This window comes from Vipera berus (assembly GCF_964194415.1).
Source record: "Vipera berus genome assembly, chromosome: 11".
NCBI classification, from domain to species: Eukaryota; Metazoa; Chordata; class Lepidosauria; order Squamata; family Viperidae; genus Vipera; species Vipera berus.
This window is the reverse complement of record NC_138214.1, coordinates 11,591,524-11,616,108: the sequence shown is the minus strand read 5'-3', so window position 1 is coordinate 11,616,108 and position 24,585 is coordinate 11,591,524. Positions and strand designations below refer to the sequence as shown.

The 24,585-nt window shown below is 41.9% G+C and overlaps 1 protein-coding gene across 1 annotated transcript; it reads right to left on the bottom strand.

The window, feature by feature from the left end:
• Positions 1 to 11,117: 11,117 nt before the first annotated feature.
• Positions 11,118 to 21,182, bottom strand: HMGN5 (high mobility group nucleosome binding domain 5). Its single transcript, XM_081336634.1, has 6 exons — positions 20,773 to 21,182; positions 18,918 to 18,947; positions 17,357 to 17,386; positions 16,436 to 16,486; positions 12,718 to 12,858; positions 11,118 to 11,337 (listed from the first exon to the last, which is right to left on the bottom strand). The coding sequence occupies exons 1-6, from the start codon at positions 20,785 to 20,787 to the stop codon at positions 11,290 to 11,292; spliced, it is 315 nt and encodes a 104-aa protein (XP_081192760.1). The 5' UTR covers positions 20,788 to 21,182; the 3' UTR covers positions 11,118 to 11,289.
• Positions 21,183 to 24,585: the final 3,403 nt, after the last annotated feature.

Here is a 24,585-nt window from a genome sequence, read left to right as displayed (position 1 = left end):
TGTATCTGCTTGATGATAATAGATAAACCTGATCGAGCAATGAGCTTTTGAGTGATTTGGTATACAAAAAAGTTCTCATGCTTCTTTTTCTTTATTTACGGTCTTCAAACCATCAAGAAATCCACCAATCTTCCATAGCAATTTATTATAAAACAAAGTAAGTTGAGTTACAGAAATAAGGAGACTTGCCCACACATCACCATTCCATCTGCTGTATTCATTTTATTATTACTCTTATAAGCTCTCTCTTTTGATTCAGCTCTCTCTTTTGTCTTTACTCCATCTTCAAAACATTTTTTAGACAGTGGAACCACAGGGAATTGAAGCTCTGATAGAAGTACTTTTCTGATAGAAATGTGCTAATTGCACACGTTAAAAAGAAAATGATTCTATCACACTGGAAATCCAAAATGAAAAGTAAGTAAGACACAGTTGGTAAAAAAAATGATTATTTTTATCTATTGAGTCAGTTTGGTTTTCATATCCTTCTTTCTTTAGGCATTTGGCCAGGCACTTATAGGAACAAGACTTCAGGGCTGGATAAATATTTTATCCTTATAGCAATCTATAGCCACGTTTAATGTTATACGCATTTAATCCATCAAGCGAAACTCACTCATCACTTTGACTTAAGGCTAAGTTAAATTTGGCATAAAAGGAGCTTTCAGCTCAGTCCTAAGTCATGGCTAATTTAACAGTGAATTGAATATGCCAAAACTGGCTGGTTTTACTGAAAACTAAACCATAAACCTTGATTTCCAAACAATGGTAGCTGATTTCAAACAAATGGTACAGCTTCCTAATTCCCATTAGGATAGTATGATGTTGCAAACATGTTTTAGTTTGAAGGTTGCTTTCTGACTTTCAGAATAAAAAAAATAGCTTTCTTTTGCTTATTTTTAACCTTAACTATGACGAATCTTCTTTCAGTGCACAAATCTGCTGCCATCAAATCTACATGGGTGGTTGAGTATCTACGAACATTCTCAGTCATCCAGGTCATAGCTGTATCAAAAGTGGTTTTTATTTTTGAAAAAGCAGCTGATTTTTTGAGGAAGAAGTTGTTTTGCTTCTTATCCTGGAAGCTCCATCAGTTGTATATTGATGAATAGGATGTTAGGAAGTGAAAAGATTTCTTCCTCAAAAAAAATCACTCTAGTTGCCTTTTCAAAAATAAAAACCGCTTTTGATACATGGGTGGCTGCTCTTATATAGGTGATTTATTAGGGCTTTTTGTGGCACAATGCTGAAATATAGCTTGGTGTAACGACTTAAATACTTGTTTCTAGAAATGTCAGATGTTAAAATCCATTTCTGCGAGTGAAACTGTACTTAAATGATTCTACCTTTGAAAAGTTAAAAAGTTCCATTAGAAAGTTCCATTGTTCTACATTGCTGGGACCAGGCTATAAACGGGCTAATTATACGAAGAATATATCACTGGTCTTATCACAACTTTACTGAACACCTTGCTGTTCCTGGGCATAATTTAAAGGGCTAGTTGTGACTTAAATAATTCCTTGGAGGTTTGTATTCTCCTTCCCCAAGTCTTTTCTGGACTTAGCATATGGAAGAAGCCCCCAACCCCCCATTTTTTGACCCATCCTTACAAGAGATACTTTTGCATGGAAATTCTAGAATAGACTGTTTTGGTGACTGCTTCCCTGAAGTATGCAAACTGCAGCCTACAAAAAAGCACTTTTGGGGGTCTTGGGATCTTCTTGGATGGTGCTAAATTTCTGATTGAATTGTACATGGACTATTTCATTTTTCTTTCAGTATTGATATACAAAACCGTGCACGGACACTGCTATTATTTCAAACCTTTGATCTAGGAGTAATATTAGGACATGGTTTTGTATTTCTCCATTCTACACCACAGTTTTCTTGTTCTCTGTCTGGTAGGTTAGCATGCTTCGCTTATATGAATCTTACAACATTCCATTCCATATGAAGGTCTTGATTGTACCTTACAGCACGTATGTCCCATTGTTCCTTGTGCGATTCAATCTCTTCAAAATTGCAGCTCGCCTTTCTTTTTCCTTTTTAATTTTTACAAACTCTGCGGTCTTCTTCTTCTCCAGGTTTTATTACTGCACTTCCAGTTCACTTTAAAATCGTTTTCTGTTCATGTAAAATGAACGCAACCCTCTTGATTGAATGGTGACAATGGTGGATCAAGTAAACCTTTAATTTCCCACCTTTGGAATTCAGATCACCCTCAGAAATCTGTTTTGTTTCTGTGTGCACGCAGCATTTTTCTGATTAAACTATGCCTCTTATTTTTCTGCCCTGATCAAGTAACATTTTTAGATGCCAAACTGTAGCGCTGCTTGCTGTTCCCATATGAATGCTGAAGCTCTCGATTATATGACTTAAAATGACAGCGTCCGTCAACCTGCTGTAGCTATCTGAAATACTGGGAATAAACACTGAGAATGACCTCCTCCTCCAGACATACAAAAATCATGTACATGAAAACTGAAAGCCTCAAATAAGAGAGGCAGTATATGCCAGGCCAGTTATCCTCAAATAAATAAATAAATAAATTGTGGCTCCCTCTGCATTAGCTGTTGGGAGAAATGCATTCATGTTCCTTACCATCAGGTTCATTGTGTACTGTTTTTGGACTAATTAGGACCATGGCATGATCTAAGGTCAGAAATGGAACAAATGGTTTTTGTTTTTCTTTTAGTCTGACCCATCCACTTTCTCTCCCCACTTTTAAAATGCCATCTGCCATTACTGTGACACTGCATTTTGCTCCCCCCCCATCAGCTTTACTCTAATAACTAGAATATATGCAAGGTAATAGAGCTATTTCCTTCCCCCAGGGGAAAAAACAACAACACAGACCTAAAACTGCTTCCATTCTGTTTCTTCTCTTTTCCAGAAGCTCGCAATTTAAAAAGAAAATTGCGCTGAAGGAACAAAACAATGTTTTATTTTAAAATCATAATGGTACTAACTCAGCTCCCCATTTTATCATGCAAGCAGCTGCAGACTCTTTCTCTTCCAAATGGGTGATGTAAGAGCTTCTTTGTCAGCCAAAGCTGTAATGAATAAAAACCTGAGATCCTAAATCCCAGCAATATTTGAAGAAGCCTGTAAGGATTCTGGTAGAAGAGACAGAGCTGTTGAGTTCAAGCTCGTAGGCCTGAAATGGAAACAAAGATATTAAAATTCTGTTTCTGCAACTTGCTAGACCTTTTTTTTTTTTTTTAGTTTTTCCTTCAGATGGGAGGAATGGATGTGTTGAAGCATCAAACCCCAAATACTGGGCCTTCAACCTTTCCATTGCATGTAGAAGAATATTTCCTATTCTGCACTTTTGCACCTGAAATAATTTCATTTCCTGTGGGTAGTTCGACATAGATCCATTTTGAATTCAGGATGTGTGTAAGTCTAAGTTCCAGTATTTTTAATGACTAGTGAGATCCAGTTTGATGTAGACTCAGGAAACTGTGAGTCCTAGTCCCACTTTGGGCATGAAACCAGTTCCCGTTTCTCAGCCCTAAGAATCAGACAAGGACAAACCACTAACAAAATCTTGCCAGAAAACTGCAAGAGCTAATCCAGGCAGCCACCAGGAGTCAACACAGACTGGAAGGCGAGCATGCACATGGTATACCTAGCAGATGAAGTTCAGCAGAAGAGGAGCTGAAAACAGCAGGACCAATAGAAACTTAGCTAGTATCTGTGGCTCTTTGCCTTCTTAAGTGACTGAGATGTTTGTTATCCACTGTGTATCATCGGCTGCTTTTCTCTTCCTTCTCCAATATTCTTCCTTTTATGCTATCTCTTTTAAATAGGTAAATTTGCTGGCAGTTTGCTTCTTAAACTCTTCTGGAGCTTTTTTTCCTATTAAATAGTAGGTTAAATCACACAAGAAATAAGTGACGAAAACTACTTTTCGTGATCAGCAAATTCCAAATATTTTTTTTCCCTTGTTATACCCCTGTATAACAAAAGGTGCTATTAACGTGTGCAGGTAATGTTTGAAAATTTTTCTCCTGTCTGTACAGAAAACAGAACATTAGGAAAAAGGTTTCCTGATATTCTCAACGTCCTATTTTTCTTTATTTGGGAGATTACAGCAGGACTCTTTGATTTCTTTGGGGATATTTTGTACTTGAGAACAAGCACTGAGCCAGTATTTTTAAATCCACTGGAAAAATATTCATAAGGAATCAATGTTTTTCATGATTACTGTATAATCTGTTGCTTGAAATTGTACGTACTGTATTGTTTATGGGGTCCTAGTCTTGCTACTTCACATTTGTGAAATCTTCAGTGAATCCCATGCTCTCTGTGTATTTCATAGATGACTCAGTTTAATATATTTATAAGTATGTTTCATGTTCAGTTAATCACATATTAAAAGGTAAAGGTTCCCACGCACATGTGTGCTAGTCGTTTCCAACTCTAGGGGCCGGTGCTCATCTCCGTTTCAAAGCCGAAGAGCCAGCGCTTGTCCGAGGACGTCTCCGTGGTCATGTGGCCGGCATGACTAGACGCCAAAGGCGCACGGAACGCTGTTACCTTCCCACCGTAGCGGTCCCTATTTTTCTACTTGCATTTTGTCGTGCTTTCGAACTGCTAGGTTGGCAGAAGCTGGGACGAGTAACAGGCGCTCACTCTGCTACGCGGCACTCGGGATTCAACCCGCCAAACTGCCGACCTTCTGATCGACAGGCTCAGCGTCCTAACCCACTGATATAAATATGCCCGATTGTTTGTTTTGAAGATTAGTGATGGGAAATTAGAAGCTTATGGAAAGACTTTTTAACAGGTTTATATATTAAGATTTCCATATTCCATAGAAATCCTAGAAACAGTCTTCTATCTGCGGTATCTTTAAAACATTGCTCTGTCATTCAAGAAAGATGTGGATATTTGAACGCAGGCCAGATTCAGTTTTTACTCATCTTTAACTTCCGTGTGTAGTACTTTTTCTTCCCCAAGAAGAAATTGCATATTTATAACTCAAACCAAAACCAAATATCAATCCACCCGCTGCCTTATTATTTTTTTTAGCCTTTCTCTGAGTTATGGCAGCTGATAAATAAAAGAAGATTGAACTCTCGTTGTTGTATTAGAGTTTAATCTGCCTTTTCAAATGCAAAGATGCTTTTTAAATATATTGCCCATTGTTTAACCTTTAAACCAAAGCCTTTTTTCCAACTTTATAGGCAACAGTTAATCAAAAGCGAAATAAAGAAGTTACTATGGTTGTATAAATTAGCAATGCTTGCAATCTTCCCTATTCAATAATATATTGATTAAGGAGAATAGTAGTCAGTTACTGAATAGCATGGAGACAAGTATGAAATATCATTATGTCTACAAAGGGTTAGGGTTTTATTTTTATGCTTTGCCTCCTGAAACAAGGCAGTTGCCTAAAGAATAGCAGGATAAAGAATAACGAACAAATTAGTTCCTTGGGTTTATAAATTACATCTTCAACCCAAGGCATACTGTGCTATTTTCAAGCAGTGGAATATGAAAGAGCTTCTGCCTAACAGGTAGTCCTCGATTTACAACAGCTCATTTAGTGATCATTCAAAGTTACAACGGCACTGAAAAAAAGTGAATGATGTCTGTTTTTGATATGATCGTTGCAGCAGCCCCATTGGTCACGTGATCAAAATTCAGACTCTTGGCAACTGACTCATACTTATGACGGTCGCTGCATCCCAGGATCACGTGATCCCCTTTTGCGACCTTCTGACAAGCAAAGTCAATGGGGAAGGCAGATTTACTTAACAACCATGTTACTAACTTAACAACTACAGTGATTCACTTCGCGACTGTGGCAAGGAAAGTCGTGAAATGAGACAAAACTCACTTAACAAAGTGACTTATGACCATTTTTCACAGTTACAACCTTGGCAGCAACCCCAGGATCATGTGATCAAAATTCAGACACTTGGTAACTGGTTCATTACTTACGACCATCCCCATGTCCCGGGGGGGGGGGTCACGCGGTCCCCTTTTGCGACTTTCTGACAAGTAAAGACAATGGGGGAGCCAGATTCACTTAACAACCGAGTTACTAACTTATCAGCTGCAGTGATTCACTTAACAACTGTGATAGTCGTAAAAAGGTACCAAACGCGCTTAGCAAATGTCTCGCTTAACCACAGAAATTTTGGGCTCAATTGTGGTTGTAAGTTAAGAACTACCTGTAGATGTCTTCAGGTAGACGTTCAAAGAAAATGGGTGAGAACATCAAGCCCTGAGACCAAATTATGAGCTTCTGGCTCAATTTCTCCCACCCTGCCCATGTTGTTGTTAGTTGCGAAGTTGTGTCCAACCCATCGGGACCCTATGGACAACCTTTCTCCAGGCCTTCCTGTCCTCTACCATCTTCTGGAGTCCATAGCTCACGCCTACTGCTTCATTGACTCCATCCAGCCACCTCCTTCTCTGTTGTCCCCTTCTTCTCTTGCCCTCAGCCTTTCCCAGCATGAGGCTCTTCTCCAGTGAGTCCTTCCTTCTCATTAGGTGGCCAAAGTATTTGAGTTTTAGCTTCAGGATCTGGCCTTCTAAAGAGCAATCAGGGTTGATCTCCTCTAGGACTGACCGGTTTGATCGCCTTGCAGTCCAAGGGACTCGCAGGAGTCTGCCTGCCCTGCCCATACCACATATCTAAGAGAAGGAAGGAAGGACCAGTGAAAACCAGTACCTACCCTGTCCCATTGCCCCCCTAATGGCGTTGAATAACTTATTTCCCGGGTATTTGATCTTGAATCAAATGTCTTACCGCACAGGGCCTTCAAAATCTTCATCAACAGATAACAGCTTTGGAAAAACAATTCTTCAGACTTAGAATGATATCTGTTTTTTTTATTTATTAAATTTTTAATGCCCTATAAGTGACTCTGGGGGATGGGGGGGGGGCTGAGCAGAGAAGCCACCGTCACCATTTTTTTATTCACACTGCATGACGCTCCATTATAATAGATTGTTGAATAAGATAAGAGTGATGGCTGCTATGCTACGCCCAATTCATTAGAAACCAAAGAGGGAGCCTCCTTTTTTGAATACGCATTCGTATGATTACATAACGAAGCAGCCAAAGGAAAAAGTGAAAAATTAACAGCGATTTGCAGGCAGAGCATTGGCAGTACATAAGCACAATAATACCAAGGAGTGCCATGCAAATTGGAAAAAAAATGGTTTTGTTACAAAGTAGACGGACCCAAAATATGCAAACATCTGCTCTTATGCAGAGTCTAAATTGTTCCAAACATTATAATTTTCCAAATTTAAAAAGTTGGCAATCGCGAGCAATTGCGTTTTATCAATATACTTTTTTTTAAAAAAAAAAATCTATCCCGCTTGTCAGCAGCATTCAAAATTGTCTGTCTTATGGCCATCGAAAACGCTGGTGTTGGGGGGGGGAGAGGGGGGAGGGGTAGTTATCTATTGCTTTTTTAGAGGCAGCTGCTGCCCACTCAGAAACAGATGGCAGGAATGTTTGGAATAAATCTGATTATTTAGCGTTAAAAAAAAGAGAGGTAAACTGGTCCTTAAGCATAGCATGCCATTTTATGCATGCCACTGATCTAATGGGTTGCTCATCCTATCTATTCATTCGCAGGGCTGTTGATGCGAGGGCCCATCTTTGAAAGCAGCTTTCAACAACTGTCTTTTAGATGTGCCGAATTCCAGTTCTGTTACGTCCAAAATTCTTTGCCCATGTTGATCATTGTTTCTTTTAACTTGTTCCTCTTTCCACCTTTAAACTTAACATATATTTATAAAGTTTCTTCATCGATTTTTCATCTGCTGTCAGTAGTATCTGGTCAAATTCCGTGTACTTTATATAAAATCCAGATGTTTAAACATCTTTTTCTGTATCTCGTATGGATTTGCAGATATGGCCACCATGGTAAGTCAATACCCTGTTCTTCTAATTCTTGTCTTATTCAAACTGCCTTTATAGGTCACAGTTAACTATGAATTCCAGGTCTTGTCACCTCCAGCTTTGTAGCCACTGAGATTTTTGCTAATTTGAGTTTTTCACTGTCCCACCATTCCCTCTGCTTTATAAAATGATTTGCTACACATCTTTTAAAAAACCGTTTAAAGCATTTATGAATATTCTTAAAGGCCATTAAGTTTGATCAGCTTTAGGTAGCATCAGTGAGACATATAATACAAGAAAATCAGCCATAGCTAAAATTAACCTGTTCTATTTGCCATATAAACATCCTTTTGTTTTCCTTTTTCCTAGATTCATTACAGCTGGCATTGGGCAGCCGTGAGTAAAGTTTTTACATCATTTTAGTGCGTGTCAGAATGAGCTGGAAATCCCAATATTTCAAATAATGTGCTGGAAAGCGCAATATGGTGGCCATCTGGAATTATTAGCTGGATTTTAAATATTTGCAATAGTAATGATACAGTGTTTACATTTAGAACAAAATCAGTAGGTCAGTAATGTAGTATGTTTAGTGGGTCACCTTAAGAACGACACAGCCTTACTGTATCTTTTAAGATGAGTTTGATTTTGGCTTTGTGTGACATACTGATCCAGCCAACTGTTATTTATTATAGACACTGTCAAGCAAGCATATGCGTTTCTGGTTTAAATCTATAATCAACCAAATATTTGAAACTGTTAAGAAAACAAAGTAACTTTCTTATGAACTTTGAAATTATGTTTGAATAGCAAGACAGGAAACAACACTGGAAGAGTAGTAATCTTGAGTGGCTGAAACGCAGTTGTATAGATCTTCTTACTCTTTTTCAGAATTCAGTGTTCAGAATGATCTATAGGCCTGCTCATAAAACTCTGCCTACATTTAAGATGTTAGTTGCGAAGTTGTGTCCGACCCATCGTGACTCCTCCAGGCCTTCCTGTCCTCTACCATCTTCTGGAGTCCATTTAGGTTCACACCTACTGCTTCACTGACTCCATCCAGCCACCTCATTCTCTGTTGTCCCCTTCTTCTTCTCTTGCCCTCAACCTTTCCCAGCATTAGGCTCTTCTCTAGTGAGTCCTTCCTTCTCATTAGGTGGCCAAAGTATTTGATCAGGATCTGGCCTTCTAAAGAGCAGTCAGGGTTGATCTCCTCTAGGACTGACCGGTTTGAACGCCTTGCAGTCCAAGGGACTCGCAAGAGACATTTAAGATAAAAGTGTTTCTCAATCTTGGTAACTTGAAGAAGTGTGGACTTCAAGTTCCAGAATTCCCAGCTGAGGGAATTGCCTGAGGAATTCTGAGAACTGAAGTCCACGCATCTTGAAGTTTACCAAGATTGAGAAGCACTAATTTAACATCTTGGGCTTTCACTGTACTTTTGCAAATATGGTGTTGTGGATTCCTTATGCTTCCTCACTTAACTTGCAGATAATCCTTTCCAAATAAAAATGGAACGGTTTCCGTCTGGAGGATACAAAGCTGCCCGATGGTGGCTTCCTTAGAGACCACCAGGTTCCACAGCTCACCTGTTAAAAGCTCTTTTTAACCTTCAAAACGAGGCCTGGCGCTGACTTTCCCTACAAGACTGCCTCCTCATAGCAATAGTGCTTAGACTTACCCCCCCCCCCCCGCCCGTGCTTTACAGCCCCGAGTGGTTTACAGACTCAGCCTAACAATTTGGGCCCTCATTTTACCGACCTGGAAAGGGTGGAAGGCTGAGTCAACTTCAAGCCCTGTCAGGATTGAACTCCAGGCTGTGGGCAGTTTGCCTGCGATACTGCACTGCATCACCAGGGCCTCTGGGTGGCTAATCCTTAGCAGCAGTCTCAAAGCACCTAAGATTGCCATTTAGTACAGCCATGTTTTGTGAATGCCGAAATCATCACGGCAACTATTTTTGTGAATGAGCTATCAACCCCTCCCCATTTCTCACCATCTCAAATGAACCAGGAATGGCGAGGGCTTCTCCACATACATACTGCATCTCTTCTCTCTCTCCTGCTCCTCAGTTTGCAGGGAAATGCTATTGGTTGGCAATAGTCTGTACCGAAATTCGGATCTGTGATAGTGATGGAGCAAAGGAATAGCCAGGCTCAGAGCAGGGTAGCTGGGAAACCATGTTTTGCCAGGATATTAAACACAACTTGGGCCTCTTTCTTCTTTTTAAAGAAAATGCAGAACCAAAGATCAAATCCCCAGTAACATGAAATGCAATCCCAGTTAAGTATATCGCCTTTCCCTGCCCAAGGGACAGGAAGAAGAGAGCCTCAAAGGCAGAAAATATGTCTATAACAGACATGTGAAACACAAGGCCCAGGGGCCGGATCCAGCCCCCGAAGGGGTTTCATGCGGCCCGCGAAGCCATCCTGGAAACAGTGAGGGAACGGCCCCCACTGCCTTGGCCCTGGCCCAGAGACCCTCCTTCTGCCAGAGACCCTCAGATCTGCCCCACTCCTGCCCAGGCCCCCATAGGCACCCTTGATGCGAACGCTGTAGAGCTGGCCACGCCCACCCAGTAGGCCATACACACTCTAGCCACGCCCACCCAGTAGGCCATGCCCACCCAGGCCACACCCACCCGGCCCCCTGAGGGCAACCGCAATGCTGATGCGGCCCTCAATGAAATTGAGTTTGACACCCCTGGTCTATAACATAACGCAGCCCAAAATCACGAATCTTTCGAGGAGACATTTTATTAAGATAAATCCAGCAAAATTCCTAACAGTGGGTATATTCAGTCAAACCTGTCCTTCTCTTTTTTAAAAGGTTTTTTTTTGTATTTCATTTAAAAAGATGATTACATATTTTAATATTATTCTCCAAAATGTGACAAAATAAAACTACATTTGGGATACAACAAGTTTCCAGCTTCTTAAGATTTTTTTCATGAAAATATCTCACCTTCTTTATAAAAGCAAGTCACAGAACCACCGGAATGTCTGACACAATTGTGGTTTTTGTGTGTGTGTGTGTGTGTGTGTTGTTTTTTTTTTTAGACCTCCCCACGTTAAGAAACCATACAACACGTAACAAGGGTAAAATTAAAATCTGAATTCCGTATGACTGACACACAAAGGGATTATATACTGATAGAAGTCAATAGCTACCACCACTGATTCTTTCTGGGTACCATACAAACTATGACAATCACAAAATTTTAAAAACAATGATTTTTTGTTGTGGTTGGTTGGTTGGTTGGTTTTGAAGTCCAAGTAACCGAGATGAAGACGTTCCATGATTAAATTCATGCTAAAAAAACCTGCATTTATAAAATAGTTGATAAAAATATTCCTCTCTTAACAATACAGTATGGAGGTACGAATACCGAATGATGGAAATGAAGAGGGCTAAATCTGTTACTCGGACTTGGCTTCCTTGTCATCAGATACTTCAGCAGCTGGTGCCTGTTAGTGTTGGAGAGAAACAGAAATTGAATTAGGCTAGGAAGAGAATCCATTGCAGAGGACGCTGGCTGTAACCGTAGCTCAGTCCCAGAAACAATGAATCCTGCACACTTTACCCACTTCCATCCTTGCACACGACAGCAGAAGCAGACTCCCAGGTTTCGCTTATCAGCTAACTCTGGCACCAAACCGTATTTTTCCCCCCTAACTCTGAACTCCTATGGGCACAATGCCCATCAGTCTGTAAGGAAGCCATCTTGAAAGCATGGCATGGCACAGCTTCCATGTATGGCTACCCTCTCCCATTATACGCAGAAGGCAGCTGCTGAATTTAAAGAAAAAAGACATCCCTTTTAAAAACACATTTTTGCCCAATAGGAACCTGCACACGTACATAAATATTGCTGGCAGTTTGGATAAAATAAAAAACAAATAATGTGCTACATAGAAGAACAGAGAGGGAGAGCGAAAGAGAGAGAGTGAAATATTTGCATGTTGGCTGAGGAAAAAAAAGAAAACAGGCAAATAAATGAACTAAAATGGCCAGCTTTCTGGCACTGGAGACTAATTTTTCCCTGCAGTGCATGCCTTTCCTTTCTCCTGAACTGCTTTTCCTAAATAACTATTATCTGGGAGGGAGGGAGGGTGTGTGTGCGCGCCAGCCTCCTCCATGCTTGTTTTAGGGAGAAGCTAAGCTAAAAACGAGATGTAAAAGTTAAAACGACAAGTTTCCTTAACGACTGCGTGGTTCACTGCAGCGATCTGCTTAACAACCATATCAAAACAGTCGTACAACTTGAGCCTGACTCACTTAACAACTTTCCTCATTTTAGCAATGGAAATTCTAGTCTCAATTGTGGTGTTAAGCCAAGGACTACGTGTATAAGGATTGGATACAAAGCGGAAACTGTTGAGTGGAGTTTCCCAATTCCCTATGTCAGGAGGTCCTCAAACTTGGCCACTTTAAGACTCGTGGACTCCAACTCCCAGAATTCCCCAGCCAGCCATGAACTGGTGGAGCAGTGGGCTGATGACTCCTTAAGTAACACCAGCTGCCTGCAATTAGTGCAGGTTCGCGTCCCACCAGGCTCAAGGTTGACTCAGCCTTCCATCCTTCCGAGGTAGGTAAAATGAGGACCCAGATTGTTGGGGGCAATTAAGCTGACTTTGTAATAATGCCGCTTGGGGGCCCCCGAAATCCCTAATAAGCAGGCATATACATAGAATGAAGGCTACTGCTAAGCTTGTAAGCCGCCCTGAGTCTTCGGAGAAGGGCGGGATATAAATGGAATTAAAATATAAAAAAAAAAGTGGCCAGGTTTGAGGATCCCTGCCCTATGTATTTGAAAACGATTCTCGGGACGGCGGGATATATCGTACCTCGTTAGTTTTGGTATCTCCATTCTCAGAGTGGTTTTCTTCTTTAGCATCTTCTTGCTTAGTTTCATCTTTCCCTTTGGCTCCCTTCTTCCCTTTTGTTACCTTTTTGTCTTCTTTCTTATCATTCCCACCTTTTTCTCTCTGTTAGAGGGAATCATATGCACACATTGTCTCACTTGGGTCACCAATCCACGGCCTAAAACTGGCACTCAAATATAAGATTAGTATCTTTATTTGTTGAGGGTAAAGCAGTACAGTTAGTCCTTGTTTAGCGAGTGCCTCATTTATCAACCGTTCACAGTTACTACTGATGAAAAAGTAACTCTTTTTTTTTGACAAATCCTTGTATTTATAACCCTTTCAGGACTGCTACTTTTCTACCGGCGCATATTATCTTTCATATTTTTTATCTTTTTTAAAAAAAGGAGGTATTGGCAATCTCATCCTGAGGTGTATGGACACTACTAAAAATCACCGTCTCAAATAATAAAGCGTATACTAATGATTGAAGAAATCTTTTATCCGTGCTTTCAGCACAAGATTAATCACATTTGGATGCCATGCGGGGAGAACAAAACCTTGAGATCAGTGTTTATGTTAATGCAATTAAAAAGGCTGATAAAAACAAAATGCATCCAAACTGTACAGAGGTTTCCTATGCCAGGATTCCCAGCTACTTTCTCTGCAGCGTTGGCTTATGCAGACTGAATATATCTCTTTGATTGGATAAAGAAAGGTTTATTTATTTTTTCTTAGCTAGCCCAAAACAAAAGAAAATAGATAAAATGTTTAGCTAAAGCCTGGCCTGACTTTAACTCATTTCCATCGTACATTGTAACCTATGTAGAATGACCATTTGTAAACATTGTCAATCTGAGTTTCCAGGATACATTGCATGCTGCAAGTAATAATGTACATATATAAACCTAAGGGACGCGGTGGCTCAGTGGGTTAGGACGCTGAGCTTGTTGATCAGAAGGTCGGCAGTTTGGCGGGTCGAATCCCGAGTGCCGTGTAGCAGAGTGAGCACCTGTTACTCGTCCCAGCTTCTGCCAACCTAGCGGTTTGAAAGCACGTAAAAATGCAAGTAGAAAAATAGGGACCACTACGGTGGGAAGGTAACAGCGTTCCGTGCGCCTTTGGCGTCCAGTTATGCCGGCCACATGACCACGGAGACGTCCTCGGACAAGCACTGGCTCTTCGGCTTTGAAACGGAGATGAGCACCAGCCCCTAGAGTCGGAAACAACTAGCACGCATTTACCTTTACCTATAAAACTAAAGGGGGGGGGGGGGGAAATGCCAACTGCAAGACTAAATTTATTTTCTATGAATTAGCTAGAATCTTTTTTTTGTATATATTTTATTAATTTTTGTAAGGTTAGGGTTAAGATTAGGGGTTTTTAAAATAACATTTTAAATATTTAGCAAACAGCATATTGTCCGGGTTCATGTATTTAAAAAACAATAAGTAAGAGTTAATTTCTATATTATCATAATCAGTATGTTAGTTAATCGCTCAATAGTCTTCTTCTTACTAGTATACATTCAATGTTACATAGTACATATCATGTTCCTTTCTCTCTAACTCGTTTTTCTAGCCATTGGTAAAAATTGTCCCATGTTCTAAAGTACACTGAGTCTTCTTTCTCTTTAATGTCAATCTGTCTGTCCATTTCTGCACAATCTGAAATTTTCTCAATTAGTTCTTCCATTGGTAAGTTTTTCATTTTTCCCAATATTGGGCAAATACAATTCTTGCTGCAGTTAATACATGTAAAATTAAATATACACAATCTTTCTCGTAGTTTCCTCCTATTATGCCTAAGCTGGAATCTTGATGTAACTTTATCTCAGTTTCATCATCACCACCACCACCAGATTCATTAAAGTAAAATTTTGAAACTTTTATTTACAATCCAGCCTTTTCATTGAAGCTCTGGCCAAGCTCAAAATCATACAAAATCCAGTCAATATAGCACAGGGCTAAAATCAAGTGCCCTTCTAAACGCATTGGACTTAGCTAAGAGATTTTGTTACATTTCCATACGGTTTTCTCCTCCCTTTTAATAAATTCACAGGAAAATTATGAATGTAACTGAATAACAGAGTTGGAAGGGACCTTGGAGGCATTCTGGTGAATCCCTGCTCAAGCAGGAGATCCTATGCCATTTCAGACAAATGACTGTCCAATCTCTTCCTGAAAACCTCCAGTGTTTGGGCACCCACAACTTATGGAGGCAAATCGTTCCACTGAACAATTGTTCTCACCGTCAGGGAATTTCTTAGTTTTAGGTTGGATCGTTCCTTAGTCTCCATCCATTTCTTGCCTTCAGGTGCTTTGGAAAATAGATTGACCCCCTCTGCTTTGTGACAGCCCCTTAGATATTGGAACACTGCTATCGTGTCACTACTGGCCTTTTATTTTTTTCAATACAGGTTCCTTGTTCTCCTCTCACAGTAACTCTAAGACAGGGGTCTTCAAACTCGGCCCTTTTATGACTTGTGGACTTCAACTCCCAGAATTCCTCAGCCACCATGCCTGGCTGAGGAATGCTGGCAGTTGAAGTCCACAAGTCATAAAAGGGCCGAGTTTGAAGACCCCTGCTCGAAGCTAAATTGAAAGCTAGCAGCCACCTTTAAAGATAGTGAATTAAAACTGTCCTTCCCCTCCTCTACCAATGAAGTTCTGCAGTTTAACCACTAAGTATCATTCAGTTACCTCCATTTTACTTCATATATCTTCTTTCCCATGGCTTATGTGAATGACAATCTGTCATCTTCAGATATAATCTGATCAGGCCAGAGATTTTACTTGGCTCCCACAGATGAACAGTCTGGAAAACGACCGCCTTGTTGATTGTTTTAGGATGCCAAGCCTATCCCAGACTCAAACAGCCTTGGCACCGTATTTTGGATTGCTAGGGATGTGTTCCCCTTATAAAACCATCTTAGTCACGGTAGACAGCAAAGATTCTTAGGGGAAGGAATTTTCATTAAAAACTCCAGGGTTCACTTGTTGTTGTTGTTAGCTGCGAAGTCGTGTCCGACCCATCGCGACCCCATGGACAACGTTCCTCCAGGCCTTCCCGTCCTCTACCATCTTCTGGAGTCCCTTTAAGCTCACGCCTACTGCTTCAGTGACTCCATCCAGCCACCTCATTCTCTGTCGTCCCCTTCTTCACTTACCCTCTTTCAACTCTGCACACCTAAGAGAGCAACACAGTTGCTCATCCTTCCCCCCCCCCCCTTTTAGATACGTCTTAGCTACTCAGTTCCTTGGCCGTACAATTAAAACCGTGCTCTCAAAGTAAGCAATTGACTAAATAAGATGGGAATCTCACCTCCATATAATCAAAAGCCCCTAATGCAACCTCTCCAAATATATTTCCCCCCTAGTAAAAGTAAATATTATATTTTGTCGTTATCATCATCATCTATATCAGGAGTCCTGACTGGTACCGGGCTGCGGCATGCCAGAAACCGGTCCATGCAAACAAGCAAAGCCTCATCCGCGGGATGCAGGCAGTACATGAAACCAGGACGCCCTTCCTGTCGGCGGAAAAAAAAATCTCTCCACGGAACCGGTCCCTGGTGCCCAAAAGGTTGAGGACCTCTGATCTATATCATGTCATTCATACAACCTTCTTTAAGTCTATTCTAACATTGAGGCATTCTAAATTGAGGCATTCTGGACACACAAAGATGTCATTTATTTACCTTCGGTGCTGCCTTTTTCGGTTTGGGCTCTGGTTTGGGTGGAGCAGGCTTCTGTAAGAAAAGCAGATAGATATGCTGTAAAATAAACACAGAGTTCCTGTTTGTTCAATTTGCTGTAACAGTCTCAAACCTCTTCGGTCCCTTTTAAAATGTCTGACGTTTCTGGCCCTTAGGATTACAAAGGTAGCCTTAAAATAAAGTGACAGATGTATTTCATAAACCACCACTGACTCCGGGAACATTTATTCCAGTGCATAGGTTGTTTTTGGGCATGATTTCTATTTTGGATCTGATTTTTTTTTTAAAAAAATATTTCTTTCAGGTGTTGCAATCTACAAAAGACCATGTATTTGAGATGGGTAGCTATAATCACTGAAATAATTTCCCCCCTATTATAATTGGCGAAGTAAAACAGATATGTATGGTTACAAAAAGAACAAGGATATAGATCAGTGTTTCTTAACCATGGCAACTTCAAGTTCTATGGACTTCAATTCCCAGAATTCTTAGCTGGCTTAGCCATGCTGGCTCAGAATTCTGGGAGATGTGAAGTCCATCTATTTAGAACAGGGGTCTTCAAACTTGGCTCTTTTATGACTTGTGGACTTCAAGTCCTAGAATTCTTCAGCCAGCCCTGCTGGCTGAGGAATTCTGGGAGTTCAAGTCCAAAAGTCATAAAAGGGCCAAGTTTGAAGACCCCTGATTTAGAAGCTGGCAAGTTTGGAAAATACTGAAGCCTTTAGCTCATGATGTGGTTTATCATGGCGAAGCAATAGTTTCATCTATTTATTTAGAGTAAATATTCCATTTAGACTTGGAAATAATTCACAGGAGGCTACTTGAATGATATTTTGAAAGATCTATCGATTGTAACAGCTTTAATGTAATATGGATTTTCTTTTTAAAGAGGCATGTACTCACAGCAGATAGTCTAGCCGATCGTCTCTTTGGCTGCCAAAGACAAGAACAAATTACTAAAACCAAACATCAGTTTTCTTTAAAATAGAATTCACAGAAATTCAAAACATACCTTAGGCAACCACACTGACTCAATTTAATGCGAAAATTCCATTACATTGATTAAGGTTTTCTTCCAAATAAATATGCATCGGATACAGTTTTGCAAAAGTGAAATGTAATATTGAAGGAATGTCAAGACTGTGGGCTGGTTTGCAACTCTTACAGCACAGCAAACCATAGCTGACTGGAACAAAAACAAGCATTATGTCTACATACTCTCTTCTCTTGACACTTTTATTAATACAGTAAACTCTAGGGTCAGTTAAACTAGGATTGTCTTAAAACCGAACTGGGATACTCTTGCTTATCTGCTGACTACTTATCAGGATGTAGAACTTAGTATGGTTAGCAGTTTCCCAAAATGTTTGCTTCGTTGTGCATAAAAAAACCCAAAAATGATACTGATGGACAACAGCATTTGTTATCTGCCCAATTAAACACATTTTGTTGGACAGAAATGTGAGAATGAGCCACTTGGGTGCATTAACGAAAACACCAAGACACCATGAGTTCTAGTCCCACTTTAGGCCAAAGCCAACAGAGTGATTGTTAGAATCTTAACAGTGAGAAGGCAAGGGCCAACCACTTCCACAATTGTTGCCAAGAAAACTGCAGGGAGTGTTCTGTGTAGTTGCCAGGAATCCAAAGTGATCTGAAGACAAGAACAGAACTAGCCATTTCCTGGGTTCACTTGTATCTCCGTTCTCCAATACTTACGTGGAGTTTTATTTTAGCTTTTGACCAACTGCAGTTCTGTGTGACACTGAAATATGGTTTGAAAAAATATTTGAACCCGAAGCCTAATGTCATCCTGGCCCTTCCTCACACTAATCACAACTTAAACAAAGCTACATAGTTTTTACATCAGGGAAATGACAATTTAAATTGAAAAGTAGAACTCTCTCCCTTCCAGACCCACAGATGGAGAAAAAGAAAAGAGAGGGGAACAGAAGCCATATTGGCTTGAGGTTGGCTGCAGCACATTCTCCAAGCAGAAAGACTGGTTTCTTGGTAACAATTAAACCGAGGCAGAATCCTAAGCCACGTTGTGGTTTACAATCTGTGGCTCAAAAGATTAATGTACTGAATGCAGCCAATTGTGGCTGATAGCATGACAATACTATGAAGAAAACGGGGGGGGGGGAACCCAACATTCTTACTGTTTTTCTCTTTTAAGCAAGTCCAACTGCGCAGATTTTTTTTATTGCATGCATTAAGAATTCTGCATGCCACTCTGCATATAAATTGTGTGTGCACTGCTCAGTTTGCAAATTCTTGGCAAAGTCAATCTTCCAACATATCCTTGCCATGTAGATTTAAAATCCTACCACATGCTCACATTGCATGTCAGCCCTTGTGCTGCAGAGCAGCATGTTCAGCTTAGCTTTTCCCAACTCCTTTGAAGACTCACTTCATCTTGACAACTGAATGTGTGTGTGTGTGTGTGTGTAAAGAAACTTACCTCCTCCTTTATTTCACCTTCAGCTGCAGCCTAGTTTTAAAAAGAAACAAGCACAATATAAACTACTGTTGTTCCAATGTGACTAACATAAATGGTCTAGTAAATAGGAGACAGCAGACATTTTTAATATAAAACGCAAAAAAAAGGCTTTATTGGGATCAATCAAAACTATCTACAGAGTTCTGATTTGTGGAGGCAAATGATAAAAGAATTAACCGAGCGGGCAACTAGGTTTACACATACAGGAGTGCAAGAAAACTTCAGTAGGAATTAATTTCCCTCTGGACTTTGTCAATTCTACATCAAGCCTTCTAACTTTCCCTCTACGTTTCCGGAAAAAAAATCCCAATAAAATATAGCATAGGACACATTTTTTTTTAAAAAAAAATGGGGAACTGATCAGATTCTTCTGCCAACAGCTGCAAATTTTAATAGTCCGGAGGCTTTATTTTTACATGGTTTGAACTCTCTTCCAAACTCCCGGACTACACATCCCAGAATGCCTTGGGCAGGTCCGTTTTGCTTAACGTCATCGCGTCCCAAATTTTTTAAAAAAAAACGGAGGAAAAAAAAAATTCCCGCCAAATAACCTGCAAGAACAAGGTCGTTTGCAAACGACCTGCAAAGGGCGTGGAGCATTTTAAAAGCGTCTGGCTTAGCTTCTTCCCTCCTTCCCGGGGAGGTGGGTACATACATCGGCAGGCTCGTTTGCTAAACTACAACTGCACAATCCGAGACACCAACCCCCCGCCCCATTTTTATTGCATGCTTTCTTTCCCCCCCCTCCCCCCACGCTCCTTATGTAGCTGCACTTCCAAAAAGGGAACCCCGAGGGGTAAAATCTCAAGTAGCGGATTTGCAAAAGAATAAATGAAAAAAATAAAAATAAAAAGAGGAGCAAAAGAAAGTGCGCGCGGGGGGGGGGAAGCTAAGCTTGTAAGCCGCCCTGAGTCTTCGGAGAAGGGCGGGATATAAATGGAATTAAAATAAAAAAATAAAATAAATACTGCTAAGCTTGTAAGCCGCCCTGAGTCTTCGGAGAAGGGCGGGATATCAATGGAATTCAAATAAAATAAAATAATAAAATAAGAGAGACGCCTCTTTGCTAAAGTTGCATCGATCTGGGGCTTCGGAAATCTCTTGCCACATCTCTTCCCCCCCCCCCCACTTCCACCACGGAGGGCAATGGCAAAGCTCTGCGCCCCCTACCGGCTCCGCCTCGCCACTGCACCACCATCTGGTATGACAAGTAGGAGGAAGGAACACGGAGGGAGGGAGGAAATAAAAAGAACAAAGGCAATCGCAGGAGAGCCAGAGACCCCGATCGGGGGAAGCCTCGGTCCAAACCCCGTCCAAACGCCCTTCCGACGGCCTAAAGACAGCTCGGGGGTGTGTGGGTGTGGGGGCTCAGCAAGGCTTTTGCATTTTGGTGGCGGAGGAGGAGGAGGAGGAGGAGGAGCGCCAGCCGAGCCTGCGGTCAGCAGCGGCACTATGGCTGTTTGCAATCCAGCATGGAGACGCACCGAGCAGGCTTCGTCTGGCAAACAAACACCCCCCCCTCCACCACCACAACTAAACTCCACTCTGCCCGGCTTTGGGCTGGTGGCGATCGAGGCTGCGAAGCGCTCTCCCTGCCTTCCAGCGCCGCTTGCCACGGCACCAGCCAGCCGCCTGGAAAACGCTTGCACGAAACCGCACGCACACACATACACACAGCACACAGAAGCAGCAGCGCGCGCGCGCGCGCAAGTCAAGCCATCTTTCCCCCCCCCCTTTCTCCCCGCGCAAAGGGGTCTTCTCACGCGTCTCCCTTCCTCGGTCCGTTGCCCCCCCACCACCATGTTCGTTTGCTTACCTTTCTTTTGGGCATAGTTGAGCCTTTTAACAGTTGGTTGCAAACCCGAAAGAGATGCGGATTTTTGCAAAGGGGGAGGAGGAGGGAAAGGCGGCCGCCCTCCCCTCGAAACAAATGCAAAAAAGATGAAGGGGGGGGAGGAAAAAAAATCAAAGCACCGCGCGCGAAACAAACCCGCTTTTTTTAAAAAAAGGCCCGATTTTGGTTGGTCGGTTGGATTTTAAAAAACAAACAAACAAAACAAAAACAGAAAGTCTTTTTCTTTGCAAAACTGTATAAAAGCAGCACGAGTGAAATTGCAGCAGCAGCGGCGGCGGCAAAAAAAAAACACCCAACAACCCTGATTCTTTTTTTTTTTAAAAAAAAATAATAATAATCCCCCTTCTTTATTGCAAACAGTAAAATACACCAACACTCAACCAAACTGCATGAATGGGAAGCGCGAGGAAAGTCCGGGCCTAGAATGACGCGCGCCTGGGCCAATAGAAAGCTCGGGCCAGACCTGGGCAAAGACGCCGATTGTAGAATTCGGGCGAGAGGCGGAGCCAGACTCTTAGCGCGAGAGAGGCGCTCGCGCGCGTCGCCCGCTGCTCTTCGCCGTCTGCGCAGGCGAGCGGCCCTTCAAAGCGCTTCCTGACCCCCCCTCCACTCTTTTTTCCCCCTCTGCAAATGGGCAAGATGGCCCGGGGTTCCCAGACCAGCCCCCCCCTTGTATGCCCCCCTCCTTCCCCCTGCCCCCCCCTTCTCTAGCTTGCAACACCCACGTCGTCTCTCCTGGCGCCCGGCCCCCTGGGGCAAGGAAAAGGGGAAGGACCCCGTGCAAAGTCGGGCGCTCGCCACGGCCTCTTGGCAGCACCCCGTCTCCCTCTGCAAGAGGCGGAAAGTTCCCCGAAAGTTCCCCCGTGGAAGGGGGCTTGGGCAAAGCCGGCGGGCAAGCGCGCGCGGGCGAGCTCGCTTTCCTTGCACGGCTGCAACATGGCTGCCCTAGCTAGCGCCTTCCCTTGGCGAAGGCAGTGGCTGCGGAGGAGGAGGAGGAGGAAGGGTGCAGATGGAGGAGGGGGTGCTAAGAGCCCCGGGGTGGTGGTGGTGGGAAGCTGGGTCCGATGGGTCTTGCATGGAAGGATCGCCCCAGAGCAGATTGCCAGGGGCGGCAGCGTGCAAGGGGACGCTTTCCCCGCAGCGGAGGTTGGCTTGAAAGGGGACGAGCGTTGCATTGCTAGGCCGGAGACCCGGGGCTGCGCCGCCTCTTTCCCCTCCAAACGGATTAGGGGAAGAATTTGGGACCCTGCATTCCTTATTATTATTCCTGAGTTTAATTTGAGGGCTCTACCGTTCTTCTTTCTGAAAGATTCCAGAGCGCTTTTAAAGGAAACCATGGACAGTTTTAAATAAAATTCGCCTCGCTCAAGCGTCGTACCTTTCTACTTAAAAGCACTCGAAGGGGCTGTATATTGTAGCCTGTTTGTCTGAAGCGGTACTCTATGCATGCATCTTTAATCCGATAGCAACATTTGTAAACTCCTAACCGACTTGTGGATTGGGGCTGATTCCCACATTGGATGAGCTATTCCCCCTTAAGAGAACTTTCAGCAGTAGGTGTGGATTAACGTGTTATTGTTTCGAAGTTGTCACCTTTTAAGCACCTTTCATGCCTATGGTAGGTAGATCTGATTAGGACCTCAATGCCAGACAGTTAAAGAGTTACAAATGCCCACTAATGACTTTGCAGACTTTACTTTGGAAAGATTGTATCTGACGTTATTTAAAATGGCTTTCCTCTTCCTGAAGATATTTTTATTTTTTTCCCCTAAGTGAAAAAAAATATTTCTTTGGGAAAGTAAATATATATATATATATATTTTCTTGTTTGGGAAATATTTTCTTGCTTGGGAGAGAATTTTCTTGGGAAAGAAAATGGTTTGTGGTTTAGTTCTGATTTGCTTTGAGTTTTGATAATAGACTTGAAAATGTGAAGGCACATCTAGTAAAAAGGGTGTTCCTCACTTTTGTGGAACCAGCTTTAAAAGGTACAAGGATAGTGTTTCTATGGAGTGTTCTTAGCAAGGGTGAAAACAATGAGCAGCAAATCTGTGCAATGGATGCTCTCTCTAGTAGAAATTTTAGAGCAGTGGCTGCCCTCTACTTGGTTTTAAGAAACAAGTCTGGTGGTCTTTCCCTAGATTTTGTTCACTGGTGGTGTATGGCTGCGGATTCCATGCTTTGCCAGTCTCTGCTTCTTCATTTCAGGGCAGGCAAAAGTGTAAAGACCACCTTGCATAGAGACAGGAGCCAGGGGCACCACTCAGCCAACTCTTATTTTACTTGGTTGGGGTTCCTTGATAGTTCATTGAATGGTGCCAATCCAAAAACTGAGCTAGTCGATAGGAAAATCGGTTTCTCTACCCCAGGAAATATAGACCTTTATGCTTACCTCTATAGAAGGTAAGAGATTTCTGGTGTCCAGATAAGACATCCAGTTGACTTCAGCTAGATCTAAGTTGCAGGGATTGTTATTCTTAGTGTCTTTCCTTTCTGAGGGAAGGTCAACAGAAATACAAGTATAAAATAATAGGAACTAGTTTGAAGAGGGGGAAAAAAATCCCTCGGATGACAATCACTGATCTTTCATTCCGAGGGATGAGTTGCAAGTGATCCGTCAAACCTGTCTGGTCTACTTCTCCAGATCTAACCATTTCTTCACTTCAAGCAGGTCAAAGTGAACAGAACACACCTTAGGGGCAGATGCCTTCCATTCCCATTTTCGCACAATCTTGTATTAAAGCAAGAGTGGACAAATCGGCACCAAAACTGTAGTGGATTTGGCCAGCTGAAACCCAGCTTCTTGCCTGCTGTACCCCAAGGTAGATGGGCTGGGCCGTCGTAGAAAAAAAAGAGATCTGGAGATTTTTGTAGATAGAATAAAATGGGTGGAACACCATGTACCTTCCTTGGTTTTGGCAGTCTGTTACAAAAAGTTAACTGGTATATTTTGAAAACCAGGGATTATGGCTTAGCAACTGTGTAAATCCAGTTTTTCTGATTTATAAACTTTAGTTTGAGGGGTCCTTGTTGCTCTCAACCCTGAGCAACAAATAATCTCCTTTATTAAAACTTTAATCTTTAATCTTGAAGATGTTTCATTACCCAAACTAGGTAACATCATCATTGCTACTAAAGAATGGGGCTTACTACTGATGATACCTAATTTGGGTAACGTAACGTCTGCAAGAAAACAAGCTCAGAGAGCAACAAGGACGCTTCATTTCAACCCTGAGCAACAAATAATCTCCTTTATTAAAACTTTAGTTTATTGCTTAGTACATGGATCGCCAACAGAGCACTGGCAGCACTTCTCTTGATTTCCCTGATTGTCGTTTATGTGATTAAAAACAAGATAAGGGCATGTTACTACTAAGCAAAGCACCTCAGTCTCAGATATTATAGTACTCTTACTCTCAAAAGATATGTCTGGGTTCCATGTAAACCCCAGAGAACATCTTGGAGAGTAAATTTTATATGTGGTGGTAACTTAGGAATTTGAGAAGTATGTGTCCCTATCCAGAAAAGGCAAAGGGAGATTATGATCTTTTAGGACCATAAGGGCGTCCAGGCTGACACAGCGGTTTCAGATTCCATGGTTGGATCCTGCGGCCTTCTAAAAGCTTTCATGTATCCTAAATCAGGGCTTTTTCAAGGGGAAGCTTTAATCCCTTTAAACAAATGTAATTAGTTTTACCCCCTTTAATTGACTCTGTCTATGGCTTTTAGAAAGTTTCCCTTGAAGGTAAACAGGCTTAATTTAAAGCTAAAGCT